The 19497-nt window shown below is 39.1% G+C and overlaps 1 protein-coding gene, 1 long non-coding RNA gene and 1 other non-coding gene across 5 annotated transcripts; 2 read left to right on the top strand and 1 right to left on the bottom strand.

Annotated features, from left to right (window-relative positions):
• Window positions 1-2738: 2738 nt before the first annotated feature.
• Window positions 2739-8078, bottom strand: LOC108640160. Its single transcript, XM_029961966.1, has 3 exons — window positions 7943-8078; window positions 4151-4199; window positions 2739-2963 (listed from the first exon to the last, which is right to left on the bottom strand). The coding sequence occupies exons 1-3, from the start codon at window positions 8045-8047 to the stop codon at window positions 2860-2862; spliced, it is 258 nt and encodes an 85-aa protein (XP_029817826.1). The 5' UTR covers window positions 8048-8078; the 3' UTR covers window positions 2739-2859.
• A 247-nt stretch (window positions 8079-8325) lies between these two features.
• Window positions 8326-18422, top strand: LOC108640245. Of its 3 annotated transcripts, none has more exons than XR_001921035.1 (5): window positions 8326-8444; window positions 12431-12466; window positions 13486-13595; window positions 14092-15531; window positions 17143-18422. It is a non-coding gene; the product is annotated as an uncharacterized LOC108640245 (long non-coding RNA). The 3 variants fall into 3 exon arrangements; XR_001921036.1 differs by lacking the exon at window positions 17143-18422 and adding an exon at window positions 16089-17134 and having other exon boundaries at window positions 13486-13552; window positions 15483-15531; XR_001921034.1 differs by lacking the exon at window positions 17143-18422 and adding an exon at window positions 16089-17134.
• Window positions 12710-12790, top strand: LOC112841168. Its single transcript, XR_003212795.1, has one exon. It is a non-coding gene; the product is annotated as a small nucleolar RNA SNORD93 (small nucleolar RNA).
• Window positions 18423-19497: the final 1075 nt, after the last annotated feature.

Here is a 19497-nt window from a genome sequence, read left to right as displayed (position 1 = left end):
TTCACACATCTCAACTGCAGCCTTGAGCTCAGCTGTGGAAGTCAGAGCTCAAGTTTCAGTAAACTACACTCACTGAGTTTATTCCAACGCTGAGTTCAATGTGGTCTTATAGGACTGCATCACAAACCCCGCCACAGAAAAGAGTCCGTATTTGGCTGTGGAATCCACTGATTCACTCACAGAGACTGATACAGCGAAGCAGGGGAGATCATATTTGTTCTTTTCTAAGTGTCTCCCATCTGACAGCAAAACAAAATTTTCTCAAGTTTTACTGGGACAAAGACGGAAAGGCAAAAATCATAGATTAAGACACTTGGAACAAATAACACCTAAGTCCCCAGTCCGCAGCCTTGAAAAACATGAATGTCCTTCCCTTTCACTCCAGACACCTGCCCTCTTCTCCCTAGGACCACCGAAACTCCCCAGTCTTGCTAAAACTAGCATATTTGCTGAACTTATCATAGGGAATTAAGATTCTTCATAGGAATCTATTTAATGTACAGCTTCACAGAACACTAATCTGCCCTTATAATCCAAATTCTGTGAAAATGACAAAACCGGCAAAGTAACTTCAAAACATTAAAAATGAAGAAATCTTTGGTAGCGAACATTTTTAAGCATAAACAGTTTTGCTACCTTACAATTAATTACCAAGATTTACGATTAATACTACTTTTTTTTTTCCCCAGGAAAAAAATGAGTGTTTATTTAAGGAGTTTCACTCACCTTTTAATTACAGAAAGTACACTATATGGAATCAAAATCTGGATGTGTAAATGAAAAATACTACATATTGGCATTCCATTTAACTTGGCTTGAAGGTGGCACGAAAGACTTTTTTTCCGCTCAATTTGAAAACCCAAGGGTTCTACGCTAATGACTTTCCTGAAAGATACTTGCGTAGCAGCGAATTACCAGAAGTTTGCTATCCAATGTGCTTAAAGCAAGAACCACATAAGCAACACTAATCCAATCATTCCAAGTCTCAAAAAAACTGAACTGCAACTATTTTTTAAAAAAAAAATTCGGGATGGGGAGGTCACAGAATCTGGCCTATGCCTGACATATCTGTGCTTTTGTAAAACTTTTAATGAAAGAGGTAAGGACACTTCCCTGCTTCGCTTCCTCTTGCCAAATACTATCATTCTTGGAAAGCATCCAGAGCAACCATGTGGCGGTTAAGACCCACAAACCACATCCCCAAAATGGCTGACACAGAAGAGAAGACATGAAATACACCACTGCGGGTGTTTGGGTATTATTGTACACCCTTGTGAAACGCAAAATCTAATGGAGAAATCTGAGTTACTTCACGCTGAACTGAACAGTATTAGTATTGAATATCTCAGGTTGTTACACCAGATTCAAGAGAAGAAAAATGTTCCTGATCATGATTAAAGCCACTATCAAGTACCAACAGATTATTTCATTACTGTTGTAATTAGGATCGGTCAAGAAAAAGGATCAGAATTTGAATTCCTTTCATAATTTAAGATATATGAGTGGTTACATTAATCTCAAGTTACCATCAGAAAAGCACTAGGAAAGCTGAAATAGCAAAAGGATATACTCACAAGAAAATGTTCTGCATTCAGTCCTTGCTCTATTCCCCTGTCAGCAGACTATTATCATTAGCTATTCCTCTATTTCATAATATTTGATTAAATTATCATGATTAATGGAATTTTAAGGAACATGGTGGTTTGCATTAACCCTCATAAATGTTTCTACTTTTTTCCTTCCCAATTCTTGTCTTTCAATTTAATTTTTTTCTCTTGGCTCATTTCTCATTTTTTTCCAGTCATGTCTGCCTTTAAACACAGTAACAGTTTACCATGGATTTTCATGGCAGATTAAAAACTGAGGAATCCCTATTCCTTAAACATTTAATTATTGTAAAAATTATCTGAAAACCTATGAGGATTAAAACAAAAAAAAAGCCAAGCCAAAATGTAGGTTACCTTCATTGCAATCATAATTTGGGGCCAATAAACATTTTTTTCAAAAATCACTGTAGAGATACAAATTAGCCTGCAAAGTTCTGGAGGGGAGAGAGCAAACTACCCAACTACACAGCTTTTATTTAACAGAAACCATATGGTCACCATTTTAGTGCTTGAACTTCGGTGTTAAAAAGGGAGAAAACCAACTAAAAAAGGGAGAAAACCAACCACTTTGGACCAACAGTGGTCCAAAGAACAAGACTTCAGCATAAAAATGAAGCATATACCTTGTTAGTGTACTTGCTTTCTTCCTTCAGTTATATATTAATAACTTCCTCTTAAAGTAAGAGCACCATATACGTGCGCACACAGAGCACTCCTGTTGTATCCTTCCCCTCCATCCTAAATCCCAGGAAACATACATAGTATTTAAAGGTGAATTTGGCAGAAAAGTATACTTACTATCTGACTGTGCTAGTAAAACAAAATATCTGAGGAGGGAAAAAACCTAAACAGGTCAGCACAGTAACCAGTCGCAGAGGCTTACCAATACTTGGGGAAGGAATCTTTGAAGAATACCGAAGTATTTAAAACATTAGCTCAGTTTTCTGGTTACTGTGAGGACAAAGAGGACTCTTTACCCAAAATATGATCATAAAAGAGATAAATATGGGGCTTGAATATCACCATATTTTGGAAAAGTAAAACCAACAAAACAGAACCCACACAATGGGTTATCCTCCTGTCATAAAGAAATTACTACACTTATACTTATTTAAAGACTTAAAAACAACGTTTATCCATTCGAATTGTATTTATTTAATTACACTGTAACGCAAATAAGTTAGGTCCATATAAACTCCATTTTGTTATATGTACAACCTATGCCATTAGCAAGCTGATTGTGCCAGCTGGTCTAAGTGTCGGCCTCATCCTCTGGAATGTACGTATCTTCAGACACTCTCTGTTCATCCGCTGGTTCTAGAACGGGACCACCACATCCTTCATCCCCAAAGTAGACTGAAAGGGGAGGGGGGGAGGGAAATGAAAGTCAGATTTGCAGCATGTACTTGTCTTTAAATTGATATTTGTAAAACACAATTCTGAAGGAACAGCTCTATAAATGTACAGGATAAATGATAAGCTCCAAAATAATGAAATAATGCCATTAATTCAAAATTTAAGCCTACAGAGCACAAATATGTGCTTGGGAAAATAAGTGTCTGTAAGCTTCAGATTAGCCCAAACATCTGCTTCTGATATCTATGTACATATATTCTGGTATGAAATACATATTTTACTTAGTGGACCAAGATAAAAAGTCTCAAACTGCTAGCGAAGCTAAACATAGAAAAACACAGAAACACTGTCAGCAAGCAAACAACTGCAGCAACTTAGTTCTTAAGACAACTGAAGATTCTACCGAAATTGAAACATGAACTTGACACTTTTTCCCCCATGCTTTCTACTGAATCACTGAATCCTAAAAATGGGATTTCCATTCACTGTAACTATGCGAAGCTAGAAGAGTTAATGTGTGATTTTGAAAACAATACAGTCCGATTTGTTTTAGGAATACCTGGTCCTGCATAGTAATCAAAAGTATTTCAAGAAAAATTGAAGAGTCACCCTTTCTTCATAACTTTACTCAGTTTGATCCATAGAAGCCCTTCAATAAAACTCAAATACCACTAGAACGTAAGCATTACTAATGCCATGACATGTAGCACTAACAAAAAGTCCCACAAGAAAAAGGCAACATGAACAAATGCACTTTGCTTCATAACAGTGACTAATATTGAAGGATATAGGCCTTTATTTCATGCAGCTTTTATGTAGCTCTAGTACCTCATTTGCAAAGGCCAAAGGAGATTAGGTTGTGTTTTAAATTTGTGCTAGAAAGCTGGTAAGTTACTCCTCAGTGCAGAAACTTGCACAAACTAGCTCTACAACAGATTGTCAGAAGGGCAGCTGCCACTCAAAAGGTACAGGAAGTTCCATATATTAAAAGCCACGTCAGATTAAGAGAAAGGCCCTCCCAAGAAGTAGAGCTCTGCTGACTTGTCATTTGGATTTCTAAATAAACAAGAACCACAACACTAAAAACAAAGGATGAACGCAATATTCACAACTGTTGTGCAGAGACAACACACAAACCAGTAACTATCTGCACTGGGTTTGTAAATACATGCAGAACCAATACATACCTCCAGATAGTTGGCTCAGGCATTCCAGGATCTGCACCTCTTTTAAAACCTGAAGTGAAACATACATTACATACATATATATAAAAATATGTATGTGCAAACTCCTACTTAAATCACTATATAATTATTCCAGCCCATTAAATTGCAATAAGAAAAAACTACTTAATAGATGATTCATGAAGCTGTGCACTAACATGAATAAAAACTGTACATTCTTATCAGGGTTAGAAAGCAGAGAAAATAAACACAAGTGTACTTACCTGTGAGATCAAGGAATTTATCTACCCTGAAGAGCAAGACACAGCTTTACACACACAGATTTTAGATGATGTTCAGAAGGCAGCCAAGGCCCTACCAACAGAAATGCCTATACCTGGTATAAACGAGCACCTTGAGGCCTAACAGGCAACATTCTGCAATGACATCTGATGCAGAACTTAAAGGCAGTTTTTCAGTAACAATTCACTCAATTTAGGATGACACAATTCTAAATGTTAAATCAATGAAACCTCCAATCTTCTACTTTGACTGGCATTTTTTTGAAAAGCTACATAGTACTAAAGCTTGCAAACAAACAAGATGTTTGTCAATCCACTAACATCCAGGAAAATGAAAGTTAATTACAAAGAGTTTGCCCCAGGCTAATGACTCAAATACCAACTGACTAAAGTAAACAAACGCTGGAGAAGCAACTAAGGGTTAATATATGAAGTATATTTGCTCCCTGGACTGTAAATTAAAAATCTTGAAGGAGAATCACACAATTCAGGCACTGTTCAACACAATCCCTCCTACATGGGCTATCTAGAAGTGGATAATTTATGAAAAGTATATTATTTTCCTTATTTACACAAAATAAATAATTTATGTTACCTTGCCCAAAACACAGGCCACAAAGGTTAATGGGAAAACTTCCATTAACTTCACAGGCACAGGAAAAGCTCTCTGAAGACAACCCTGCATGATTTGAGACTATCAAATACCCCGATACAAGTTGTTTGGTTGCCATACTGTCCAGCAACACAGCTTTAAAATTCATAAAGTTGTATTACAAGTCACACTCTGTGTGTGTGTGAATGTTTCTGGCTCCTTTCCCCCCACCCCCATTATTTTTAAATAAGCAAACCAGGTTTAACAAAACTACACTGATCTAATTTATCAACTTAAAACCTGGGCAGTCACTTCAAAGCAAGTTTAAAAAAATACAACAAAAAACCCCCAATGACCTATAATTGCACATTCACGTACCAGGCTCCCTTGTACAGCCCTGGAGCATCCCATCCTGAGCTAGAAAGCCTTTCAGAGGAAATTAAAAGCTCAGATTTGCTGAACACTTCCTTGCCTACGTTTAGTTTAGCATGTATTTCTTCTACACAGGGATCAATAAAAAAACTGCCCTTCAATCAGCGACACTAACTACTGTGTAGCCTCTTGCCTTTCCACTGTGTCACACCTTCCCTCCCAGATTCAAAGGTAATCCCAGCATAGAAGAGGTTCTTTCAATCCTTTAGGCTTCGAATGCATGCCACCTCCAAATGTCTATGGCAAGCAAAGCTAGCATCTACACATCCCCTTCCCATCTGCTTATACTTAATGTTCTTTCATTACTGCAGGCAAATTTATAAGGCAGCAATGCAGACATGGAACGGCACACTTATTTTCTGGAGGTATGAACCCTAACTACTACAACTTGAGTTTCTCACTGCTACATAGCAAAATTGTACTAGGCAGCCTAGTACAACTGTAAATACAGTAAGATGGCTTTATATAACTTGAAGTTTATACAGTAAGTATTAAGTATTTAATGTCCTCTGATGTCACTCAGAACAAAGAGCATCTTTCCCATGTCCACAGATACTGTCTTGAAAGTAAAATCAAAACAAAACTTCAGCAACAGCAAAATCAGGTCACAAAACACTGCTGAAATTCCCACCCAATACTTATAAATTTAAATAAATTATAAACTAAAAATGGAAATGCAATTAAAGTTTAAACCTAATAATGCCAATTAGTTTTTTTCCATAGTTTTTGAAGTGACTTTCTTGTAGTTTTTGTTAAAGCACTTCTGCAACAGTTGAAGAGACCAACTTTTCCCTGATTGTTATCTATGAACAATTAAAGCCCTTCAAACTGGACACTGCATTCCCCTCAATTAAGCAAAACAACCTATCAGATTTGACTGTAAATAAATTAAGTTCCCGGCTCTCCTTCATGTTTGTGTGCTCCATGCAGAGATGCCTGCCTGGTTTAGCTACTTTTCCCAAAAGGCCCAACTGAGTTTGGGCAGAAAGTAAGCCAGATGAATTGCAGGGATCAGCCTTTCTGGGGTGCCCTGTAATAAAAGAAGTGAACAAAAGTGTCAGGCCTATGGCACATTGCCTATCTTAAGTGGGTCAGGCTCTTTAATAAGGACAGCTGATGGCACAGAGCCCTAACTCAGCAGGAGAACTACCATGTGGTAGTGACACCTGCCCAGTCCCATGACAGGAGCAAGTGAAATACATCCTGGGCACCAGGCACGACATCAAGGCGTCCCCTGAACGTTCCACTGCAATTTGGAAACAGGAGTCCTATTTTGGGTGGGAGAGAGACCGTAACCTGTACATTATGCTGGAAATTCAACCTTAGCCAGGGGCTGGCAACCCCCTCAGTGCCACAAATCAGCACTCCCATCACTTGACAGATTTTTCCTCCCTGAGCACGGAACACAGCCTCGCCTACTGAAGCAGCTGGTCACTGACACAGCTTAAATCACAGCTCCGTCTGCTGTTTGGCCGCTTGGGTACCTGCTCTGCCTGCTCCCCTGAGGGGCCCTCCCATCACTGGACACACACAGATCAGAAACAGCCTCCAGGGAGGAAAAGGAGCAGAAAACTCTTTATTACAGAATCACAGACCTGTTAGGGTTGGAAGAGATCTCTGGTGATCATTTAGTTCAACCTCCCTGCCAAGGTAGGGTCACCTAGCGCTCATTACACAGGAATGTGTTCAGGTGGGTTTTGAATGTCTCCAGAGAAGGAGACTCCATGACCTCCCTGCACAGCCTGTTCCAGTGCTCTGCCACCCTCAACGTACAAAAGTTCCTCCCTCATGATGAGGTGAAATTTCTTGCATTTTCGTTTATGGCCATTGCTCCTTGTCCTGTCACTGGGCACCACTGGAAGGAGTTTGGCACCGTCTCTTGGCATCTCCCTTTGAGATATTTATATGCATTAATGAGATTCCCTCTCGGTCTTCTCTTGTCTAGACTAAACAGGCCCAGCTCCTGCAGCCTCTCCTCGTAAGAGAGACCAGACTCCTCATCATTTTCGTAAACCCTCTGCTGGACCCTCTCCAGTAGGTCCTTGTCTTTCCTGTACTAAGGAGCCCAGAACTCCAGATGTGGCCTCACTGGGGCCGAGTAGAGGGAGAGGATCACCTCCCTCGACCCGCTGGCCACACTCTTCTTCTTTATAAGGAAAGTTAAAAAAAGAAACCCACAACAAAACCACCACCCAACACGAAGCCTCGCTGCCCCGCAGCTCTGCCAAGGGCAACCCCGGCCCTGCCCCTCTGCACATGCGCGGCATGGCCGCGGGCCCGGGCAGCGGGGTCTGCCCCGTCGGGCCCTTCCTCGCCCCCGCCGCCCGCCGGCGGCGGCAGCGCCCGGACGGGCCGGGGGGCGGAGAGCGGCGAGCGGAGCCACTCAGCTCCAGCAGCCCGCCCTGGCTCCGGCCCCACTCCGGTCATTGGCCGCCGAGCGCCCCCCGCGCGGCCCCCGGGCGCGGGCCTCCCCGCCCGCCCGGCACTGACCGAGGTAGAGCACGCAGCGGGATGAAGCCCCAGCGGATGGCGAACTGGCCGGCCCCTTGAAGAGCTGCTGTAAACCGCTGCTTGGCTCCTTGCTAGCTTCGGCATCCCGGCGGCGGGGCAAGAGGGGGGAGGAAGAGGAGGACTTCAGCCCGAATCCGTAACGGCGCCGTGCGCTGGGGGACACTGGCGGGGCTGGCGGGGGGGGACCCGGACGGCGGGGGACCAAAGCATCGGCGCTGCACCGAGGAAGGGCGAGGAAATGGCGGCCGGGGGCTGCTTGCGCCGCCGGCTGGGTCCCGCCGCGCGTTGTCATTGCCACAGGCAGAGGAGGGATTGGGGTCGGGGGTGGCCCACCAGGGTCGGGCGGCTGGGAGGGGGGTCTACAAACGCTGTGGGTCTTCTTCGTCTGCCTTAGGTCCTGCAGGACTCATGTTTGTGTTCCTTCCTCGCAGCTCTCGAGGTGTACGCGCGCGCCGCCTCTGGAGGGTGGGAAGTGCCTTTGGTAAGTGAAAGGTACAGGTGAAGTGATGAGAAAAGTATTTCTGGGTGAAACTGGAAATGCCTCTCCATGAAGCTCTCCATGAAGCTGTGTCAAGCAGAGGTTTAAGTTGGATATTAGGGAAAGATTCTTCACGCAGAGGGTGGTTGGGTGCTGGCACAGGCTCCCTAGGGAAGTGGTCACAGCACCAAGCCTGACAAGAGTTTAAGAAGTGTTTGGACAATATTCTCTGGCACATGGTGTCCCATGGTGACTCTTGGTGACCCATGCAGGGCCAGGAGTTGGATTTCGATGATCCTTATTGGTTCCTTCCGGCTCTGGGTGTTTTGTGATCTTTGATACCAGGCTGCACAATGTGTTCAGTCCATGAACAAGAGTTCAGGGAATGAAAGCTTGACTAGAAATATAGGGAGAGACCTAATATCTGAAAACTGCGTGGTAGAGCACGTTGGCCTTGTCCTTACAACTCACAGCCTGTATAAGCACTGAGGCACTTTCTTTTTTAACAGATAAATGAGTAGTCTCTGCCGAACACGTGTAGTGCAAGTGGCACATTCATTTGTCAGTAATGGCTTGTCATACTCAAAACAGAACTCAAACTATTGAACCTGCTTTTCTGAGTCTTGCAAAGGAAGAGAAGTGGTTGCTGCAGAAACCTATTTTCCAGCAGTTTGTATTAAATTGGTTTTTCTGTGTAGGTGAGGCCAAGTAAGATCAGTTTCCACACTGTGGTTACTGTTACAGCTTGTTCTTTCCAAACATACAAAACCAACTGTTCATTACAGCCCACAGCTTGTTAACAGTCTCTTACAAAATAGTACAATAAAATGTCACCCACTGTAGTGGAATTAAATTTGAAAGGTATTTTTCCTTAAACTTCCTGTAGTTTTAGTGTAAGTGGGATTCAGAAGGTCAGATGTACTAATCAGCTGATCCAAAGGGTTAAAAAGCTCTGTCTTCTTTGAGAATTGGTTTAACTGTGTCACATGTGACACCGTATAATCTTATTGTGGATGTTCTTGAGAAAGGGTGTTCACCAAAGTGTGCCACATGTGCCAGCTCTTTCTCTTCTTCGCTTCGTGCATTAAGTCAAGGAATAATTTTCAGAGCACAGAAACTTAGTAGCACTCATTTCTCATGTCTGCCAATTTGAATGTTAGACTAAAAGCTTGTAGGTTATTTCCTTGATTTACCCGTAGAAGCCAGGAAATGAATAGCAAGAAAGTTAATATTTCTTTGCCAGTTTTCTTGCAAACAAAATCACTGCTGTGGCCTATAAGAGCACAAGGGGGTGTGTTTGGTATGCAAATAAACCAGTGTTGGTTCTTTATAGCTACCGGTTTAGATTTACGTGGTTTTACGTACTGAGGCTGTGAAAGAATATCTGTAAACTAAGACAAGTGACTGGAGAACAGCACTTTTTCCATCATAACACACATCCATAGTCTCATACTGTCCAAAGTATCATATTTGTAGTAAAAACACCCAACCAACCAACCAACCAACCAAAACCACAAAACCTCCACAGCAAAACAAAAAACTGCAGAGCGTGCAAAGAGTAAATAGTTGTACTGACTCCAGAAATTTTCCATGCCTTTTTTTGGCTCCTGTGGCACCTAGGATGCTAGAGGGTCGAAGAGCTTGGCAGTCCTTTGATGAAGTATTGACTCAGCCAAAGGGGGAAGAGAGCAGCAGTCATCCTTCCTGCAAGTTCGTGAGACAGTGTTATTCAAATAATTGAAATAATGAAAATTAACCCTTGAAACAAAGATTCCTATGATGGGGCATGAAAAAATTAGCTGTTTTGAAGGGGTAAGTAATACCCAAAGAAATGGATACCGTAAGAAATTGATGGAGGAGGCTTTGCCCAGAGAAGACAGAAGTAAGATGACGTAGGTGTGCTGTGGGTATTACTCCATGTAATTGTAGTTTATTGTGGTAACCCTTTCATGAAGGATTTTGATTTTATTTGAAATTTTTTTTATGGCTGTTAATGAAGACAAAACCACTTGGAATGGTATATCTGTTAAATAAGAACAAGAGCCCCAATTGCTGGAATGAAAAAGAAAATTAGTAATACCATATGTGTTGAAAGATTTTTGTTACAAAAAATCTCTTTGAATTTCTTTTAGCCACGTAGTTTCATGTGATCAGCAATAACAATAAAATCAGAAATAAAATTGCAGAGGTTTTAACAGGGACAACAAAAATATGAATGCCTGCTGTTTTACTAACTCGATTAGCAGTAGTTCCACAAGTGCTGTGTTTTCACAGCAAATAAATACCACTAACACACATTGTAAAATGGCCAAATATTTCCATTTTTATGGGTAAATTAGAGAACTGAGATTCTTGGAGACATGACTGAATAACTCTTAGTGTCTGTCTCAGGATTGGGGAAGTAATGTCACTCGGTCAGATGGCTGTAACATGTCGTTTTGGTTTTGAGTGCAAAGGGTACCTTTCAGGTTAAAGAATTTCAGACCTCTAAAGCTTTGTCTCAATGCACCAGAAAGTAAAGCCATGCAACAGTACGTGCAACTCTGAAGGCTGATGAAGGAGACAAAGTGCATTGAAGTCTGTCAAAAATCACTGTAAACTCGACATAGGAAATCCCTGCAAACTTCCATTATGTGCTTACCACTCTCACTTCTGAGATTTTTCCCTTCACTTTACTGACAAGAAACTGCATTAAATTCATCTTCTTGGGATGAAAGTTTGAGTTTGACTCTGTTTAGGAGGAGCTTAGATTTCAAAGACGCTACGGTAGATATTTCATACTTGAGGATTACACCATAAATCAGTATAAATAACACAAGAACATAAGGAAGAGGTCATTAATGGATTTCCATTGCAGGCTGAATCTTTACCATGTCAATAAAAATGGTAGCATATTATGACTAGACATTCTGTTTCACTTCATTATTATAATTAGGCTCTCTATTTTTATTTTCCCCACTAATGATTTTCCTTCTATTCAATTTTAATATTCCTATTTATTTAGTCTAATAAATCCCAGCTCCTCTGCAGAACCACTGGTCTGGGAAATGTTCCTTGTCATTTCACAAAGGCAAGAGGACATATTTTCAAAATCTGCTTGGAATGCAGAGCTGTATTGCATATAAAAATTTGTCCAAATTTGAATCTTTTCTACATGAATTGCTGTATGATACTTGTTGGATGTACCCTGGTCACTGTCTGATATGGCATATTTCCAAGAAAAGTGATATTGTCAGATGCTGTGTTGGTTTTGGCAGGGGTAGAGTTAATTTTCTTCACCGTGGCTGGTATGGGGTGGTGTTTTGGATCTGTGCTGAACACAGGGTTGATAACAGAGATGTTTTTGGTTTTGCTGGGCAGTGCTTACACAGAGCCAAGGCCTTTTCTGCTTTTTGTACTGCCCCGCTGGCAAGAAAGTTGGGGGTGCATGGCAGGTTGGGAGGAGACAGCCGAGACAGGTGACCTGAACTGACTGAAGAGATATTCCATACTATGGAATCGTGCTCAGTATATAAAGTAGAAGGAAGAAGAAGGAAAGGGGGCACATTTGGAGTGATGAGATTTGTCTTCCCAAGTCATCGTTACCCGTAACAGGGCCCTGCTCTCCTGGAGATGGCTGAACACCTGCCTGACCATGGGAAGCAGTGAATTTATTCCTTGTTTTCCTTTGCTTGTGTGCAGAGCTTTTGCCTTCCCTATTAAACTGTCTTTATCTCAACCCATGAGTTTTCAAGCTTTTACCTTCCAATTCTCTCCCCAGTCCTGCTGGTGGGGGAGTGAGCGAGCAGCTGTGTGGGGCTTGGCTGCTGGCTAGGGTGAAACCACAACAGATGGTTATCTAGAACATTAGTAGAATTATCAGAGTGATAGGAACAAAAGGGAAAGTGTAGTGTGTTTGTATATTCAATACAGTAACTGTACAATTTATTTATTTAAAAATAAACCAAAACTGAGTGGAGTAGAGTTACAATCATTACTTTTCATTACAGCTTCCGAGGCCAGGGAAGAAGGAACAGCAATCTGAGGTGAGACAGCAATCAAAGAACCTCATCCAGTGCTTTTAGAGACCTCTGACAAGAACTGTTGATGTGCTTAAAAATTGAATATTTCCTGCTGCAAAACTTTACTGTTGTTTGAAGCGTGGCTTTCCCATTCTCCCCATCTCCATTTAATAATGAAAATTGTGTTACACTTAAAGATACTGCTATCTTTTACCATATCTAAAAACACCACAGTTCTTAAGTGCATGTTTTTATGATTGCACTACTTGGCCAAGGATGAAAACAATAATCTGATTCTTTACATGCTTGATACGCAAAAATGATGAATGAAAGGATTTTCTGAGGCCAAAACGAATATATATATTTACTCATTCTCTGTTTTTAAATTAAGCTCTTGTTTTAGCATCTGAACAGTGAACATTTCAGTAACTCTAGGAGGATTTTCCTCTAAAGATATTTGAATGTAAACCTTTTCTTTGTCAACAGATCTCAAGTAGATTTTTGTTGCTTAAGAATATGTTGTTTCAACAGGACACATCCATAAAGATTTCAAAGGACTTAAAAATGTTTATTTTAGGCAAATTTTTACTATGATTGAAACAAGATGAGGAAAACAATGAATATATTCTGATTTTCAAAACAGTCTTTGCTTTGTATACTTGCCTTTGTACAAATTCTGACCTTAGTGATACTTGCCTTTGTACAAATTCTGACCTTAGTGAATTGTATTATGGTGAAACAACCATAAAACTGAGAATGTAAGTCTTTGCAATCAGTTGGCAGCATTGCACATGAAAATGAAATATTTCTCTCTGATATAGAACATAGAATTTGAGATTTGAAAAATAGTAATTATAAGTTTGTAGTCTGCTTTCTCTCTTCTGTGAATGGTGTAATAGTCTTTCTTAACATCCAACTACAAAAAAATAAATATGCTGCTGAAACAACTTTTTCTGACAATGAAGTATTTGAAAATGCAACTGAATGATGCACAGCATTTGCTTTACTGATTTACAGTAATGCTTTTGGATGCACTCTTTCAGATTTTACAAGATAAATGCAACAGCAAGAAGTTACTAACAACGTTGGTTATAAGCAAAGAGAAAACAGGTAGTAAAGCAAAAAGAAGAACCTCAAAGTTGTAATACGCCAGGTAGATGTGAAACATGTCTATGTGTTTCCTGCCAAAATGTTTGTTCTGGCTTTTGTGTTAAGTCACTGTTAAATTATATAGTGTATCAGTTACTGTGTATATCCCTGAGTATCCTTTTTTGTTGTTACCTCCAAAACAAGAAGGGTGTTTGTTAAAATTGAGATTTTTTTAAAGTATAAATTAAAATTTAATTTAGCATGTGTTTAATTTAAATAGAATTTAAAGCACAGCATAGTCTAGGTTTTAGTGTTGTCATTATAATAGTTTTTAACAACTTGTAATAAAAATTATAGAGTTCAGAGCTTAATAGGAAATGTAAAAATATCTGAATTTTCAGATCTTCAATAAGATTTGCCAGTCAATGAAGTAAATCTGTCATGTATATGTACAAATGGAATAACTCATAGTATATTTAAATGTTGAATGAATTAGTTAGGTAAAGTGAATGTAGGTATTAATTTATCTTCATTGTTCACTTTGTGTGAATTCACTTCAGAAACTTAAGGACAGAGCATTTGTCATATTCCTAATTCAGCATGGCCTAACCATGACCAACAAGGTGAGAGGCAGTTCACACCTCCTCTGGCCAAGCTCCATCAGTGTGCTGCATGAGCTGCCTACTCAAGGTGACACTCCAGCAAAAGCTGCCATTCAGAACTTGGAAACCCAACCAATATGGATAAAAGTATCAGCAGTAATGTGTGTCTTTAGTTTTTGCATTTCAGTAGTTCAGATTTCACTGAAAATTCTTTGGGATCTTCAGCACATGGAAGATTAGAATCAGTAATTTAGTATTATAATGAAGACTAATTAAGGCCTTTCCAAGATACCAGAAGGTGATCAAGGAAAGCTCTCTTCTTCCTTTGCAAGTCTAGTCTGGTGCTATCAGATTAAATGAAGTGCAACTCACGGTTAATGAAGTTTTTGCTATTCTATTAAAATAAAATTTAGTCTCTTAAAATGCTTCCCTTCCATACACAGTTTCTGTCCGTATTTTGTCTATTTTAGCATAATCATAACCCATATTTAGCCCAGAAAAATGTTTTTAGATTTTACTAATTTCAAAACATTGTCAAATAGACACACAAGTGTATCTTCTCTATGTATTGACAGCCTCATTCACACGCCTACAAGTTCATCTAAGACTCTTTCCACTTATGCATAGAAAACAAATGACCTTTCAGGGAAATACCTATCAGTTTTAATCAATGCTGCTGCTTTTCAGTTAGGATTATTAAAAATCTCAAACATTAATCTCCTGTAAGTGCAGAATGAGTCATTTTAGATACTGGTTTCTTTGGAGTTCGGTTGATTTGTAGGAGTACATACTGGAGTGATTAATGAGATTTCAGTAGCTTTTTGCATAGCTTCCTACCTAAAGCAAATAAAATAAAATAAAAGTTAACAAACAAACAAAAACCCCAAACCAGCAAGGGCAAATTAGTTGTGTGCCTTTCACTACTTCCTGTAAAATCTTACACTGACTCCTAAAGGTTTCATTTTGCATGAAAGGTATTTAAGCAAGAGTTTTAGCAGATGAAAAAGACATTCCAAGAACTTGTGAATGTTCCTTAGGTTCTGCCTTATAAAGTCTGTTAGGTGCACTTGGCACAGGCTGTGAGTCTGACCCTGATTTCCAAGCACGTGAACGGCCAAAACAAAATGCCTTTTCTGTAATACTTTTTTTCCCTTTTTCTAAAAGTGTATATTAGGCACACATCTGAAGAAACAATATTTTACTCCTTTATTTTAAGTTTAGGTAGCAGTCACAAGAGATTAGATGCTGTTAAGTGTAATGAAGCATGAAGATTACAAGATAAATGAACCTGAGGCTTTTCAGCTCGATAGGATCATTCAGCACATAATGATACAGATTTTGTATTTCAGACACAAATGTCACCTTGGGGTTGAAATCATGCTAGATGAATCTGTGCGAGTAAGTATAACTAAGATAGTTCCCCACACCCCAATTACCTTCCTATTTTAAATATAGAAAGGAAAATGAGTCCCCCTGAATTGAGAGATGAGTTATTTGTGTGTAGTATTTGTGATGGCAAATTCTTTCTAAAATAAACACAGTAATAAAAATTCTTCTTCTTTCCTTTCATATTTTAAGGGGACAGGCTGCTTCCAGTGACAGAGTATTAGACTTAGACTGATGCTGGTCTCTTAGGGGATTAGTATTTGACTAGTACATACAGCACTATATATTAAAGTCATTAATTGTATCATAGCAAAATATTTTTCTGCAACTTTTCTGTTAAATGTCTTTAAAGCCACATGCAGAATGTTACTTTCCATGTTGTATATTAGTTCCAGCAACTCTAATATGAAGGATATGCTGGTGGGCTTTTGAAAACCTGAAGGACGTGAATCTCCAGGGAGCCTAGATGGGACTTTAAAAAACAAAATTAAAAATAATTTAACTACTATTAAAAAGTATAAAAAATTACTATCAACCTCTATTAATTTAGTTCTTCTACTTCATTTCAGAAAGACACCTTTGATCCAAAATGTATTAGCAGTGTTCTGTTAAAGCCAGCAGAGGGCAGACTTGAATTGGAAACTTTTTGCTACTTCAGTTACTTGAACGTAAAATATCAGATAGTCCCTTGAGCTCAAAGCTGATCACAGTCTCATTGCTTCTCTACTACTCTAATTACACTTGTGCTGGATAAAAGCTTCTTTGCAGTTGCTGTTTGACAAAATGAGTGTTTTGCGAATGTTTAAATAAAGATGCTAATATGAGAGTGAATCAGTCAGTGGATTAGCAGCTGTGTTTTACTCACCAGGGATAATTCACACTGCTTAATCATTAACCCATGTATATCTTTAAATGATTTTTAAAAGCTAGTGAATATCAATATCCTCATTTTGTAGATGAAGAAACTGAGGAATAGAGGTTTGCAGGTTACCCATCTGAGTGACTTACAGAAACAAGAACAAAATCCAGATTTCTGATCCAGCACTTTGCACACATAAACTATGACATTTCTAACTCTTGCAAACATTATAGAAATGATTGCTAGCAGCCCAAATCGCCGAGACTGAGGAGCTTACACCGATGAAATAGCAGACAACTGACAGCCAGGTTGTAGATCTTAAGAAAAATATTCTCCCCAAGATGTGTGTCGATCAGATCAGATGGCTAAAATCAGTTTTAAGAATAGTATTTTATTATTAAAACGAGTACTCTGCATTTTTAGATATCTTTGTCATTCACTAAGTTAAGTTGTAGTCTTTCAAAAACCTTTATGATAGCCTGTTACTGCCTCTTTAACTCTATGTTCAACATTTTTAAGGTTTGTGTGAAGGTTTGTAAGAATAAATTACAAAGGAGTCCACTTAAGTTTCTTGGTGATTTCTCCTTGTACCTTGTGTAATTTTACACTTCACAAAGAGCTGACACCTCCTAATAGTCATCATTTTCCATAATTCACAGAAGCCTGAATATGCAGTTATCTCAAAAGGGAAAAGATTAATTTGCTTTTCTGCAGAACATAAACTGTCCTCAAAATAACAACTAATTTAAGGCATTTGTTTACAGACTTGTTTTATAGTCAACCACTGGATCCCTTAGCTTAAGAAGGAAGAAAGATAATGATTCAATTAACTAAAACTGCTGCTTTCAAAAATGTGTTTTCCAGTGTGAAACTTATTTTATTCATCCCTAATTATACATTGCTGAAAACTGTTAACTGTTATTAAGGAGAAATAAGTCTGAGGTTTTGGGAGCATGGCAGGTTTTTCCTGCTGTAAGCTCCACAATGATCTTTTCCTATACTAATCCTAGATGGTGTATATTTTCCTTTGTTTCTACCCAACTTTCCTTTTTATTTGTAATGTACGTGTGACATATTCAAAAAATTAGTGCCTTAAGAGCAGTTAAGATATTACTACCTTAAAAACACATCATTGTTACATACAGTTGTATTTGTTTTGCTGAGTAGGTTCCAGCTCAGTTACAGAAGAAGTTACAGATAATGCAAAAAACCTGTCTTAGAACAGCAGCTGTTGCTATAGGCAGATTGGCCAAAAGCCTGTCCCTATATTTCTTTACATGGAAACAAAGGGATAGATGTATGTATTGTCTGAGTAGAGAACATGATGATGTTGTGTGCCTGTGACAAAAAATACAATAGTATTTTTTTGGAAAAGTATACTTACTTATGGATTAAAAAAAATTGGAATATGCCATGTATTAAGCTTGAATTTGATCAAGATCAGTTGTTCTGGTAATGTTCCTTCAGAGATGAGAGTTTTAGTGACAGGGTAAAGATACTTCTACATCTGTGGAATTTAAAGCCTGCTACTGTCAAGTTGCCAGGACCCTTAAATGTGTGCTGAAGTGTCCTTCTCTCTTTTAGTAAATCAAAAATGTTTATACTTACTGTCACAAGTAGTAGAAGAATACCAACAATTGCTTCTGTGTTTAGAATTCTGTGGAGTCTGCTACCTGTGAGCAGACTCTGCTTAAATTCTCTGAAACTACTAATTGCTAACCTCATTCTTGACATACTTCAGCCTCCAACAGCCTGCTGAAACTTCTGTTACACCTTCTGGGAATCTATCTATAGTAATTTCTTTCTCTCCCCACATGGCTCCAAGCCAGAAATATATCCATTTGCACAAATGCTTCTTAACCTTGCTCACGGTTTTTTAATTTTTTTTTCTTTCTGCTTCTCTGTTTGCCGGATGCTTTTCTAGTAAATTCAGTATTTGCCATGTTTGCTGTGTAATGGACTGGTGGTTACAATGCATTTTCTAAACTACTGTTTGTTTCAGTTTTAGTGCACTGAATAAAATTATTTCTCTGTTGTCATTTTATGGGCATCTTGCTGTAACATAGTCCAGGCTGGATGGAGCTCTGAGCAACCTTGTCTAATGAAAAGTGTCCCTCCTCATGGAATGAGATCATCTTTAAGATCTCTTCCAACCCAGGCCATTCTATGACTCTGTGTACACGTGTCTAGACACACATTATATGTATATAAACTTATACAGTATGGAACTGTAGGTTTATCAGAATTAACTCAGAATTGATTATCAGATTTATCAGAATTGATAGCCAGCTTGGCTATCAATACCAACACCATTACTGAGGATACATGTATAGACACATAGAGCAAACCTCAGCTGCAGGGGGGAAGTTCTCAGTGTTTCAGCCTAGAACTACCTAGGCAAATATTTGACATTAGAAAATTAGGAGCATTTTGATTGGAGTGATTAGGTTGATACATAGCAGTTCTATTGCAGAAGTAGGAACAGATAGTCTGGAATTTTCTGACTCCAGTTTTCACAACAAATTAAATATGTTTTTCATGCACTTCCTGTACAATTGTGATGAATGCTACACCAGAGTCCAGTCCAAGCTCTGAAAAAGCCAGAAAGTGTGTGGTGACAAAAATAGTCACATACCATGGTTCCATGGTTGCATGCTTGATTGAGAACAAGGATTCTGCATTAAGATTGTACATAGGGCAGTGTGTGGCATCTCTTACTATGTTCTTCTATGGGATCTTAACCACATTTAACTTCCATTTTCAATTAGATCTCAACACTAGGAAATAAAAATGCAAATTGTAGCTTGTGCAAAATTTGGTTTATCTCTGACTTTGATAAATCCAGCCTTGCAGCTTCCAGTCCCTGGGGTGTCCAAATACCTGTCCCTAGAAGACATTGCTCTGCATTAGAGCTCATAAACTGTTAGATCAGTGAAGTTCTGTTTTCTTTCAGGTATTGTATCATGAATCTGCACTTTTTCTCTGCCCTTAAGGCAGCTGGAGTTTTCAGGCTATCCCATTTGACTGCATCTGTGTCACAAGGCACTGGCATCAGAAACACATCTTAGCCCCGGTATCTCAAATGAATCTGGTTACAGAAAGAAGAACAAGATTACTAA

This window comes from Manacus vitellinus, unplaced genomic scaffold, assembly GCF_001715985.3.
Source record: "Manacus vitellinus isolate BGI_N305 unplaced genomic scaffold, ASM171598v3 scaffold_3_pilon, whole genome shotgun sequence".
NCBI classification, from domain to species: Eukaryota; Metazoa; Chordata; class Aves; order Passeriformes; family Pipridae; genus Manacus; species Manacus vitellinus.
This window is presented reverse-complemented; position numbering and strand designations above follow the sequence as displayed.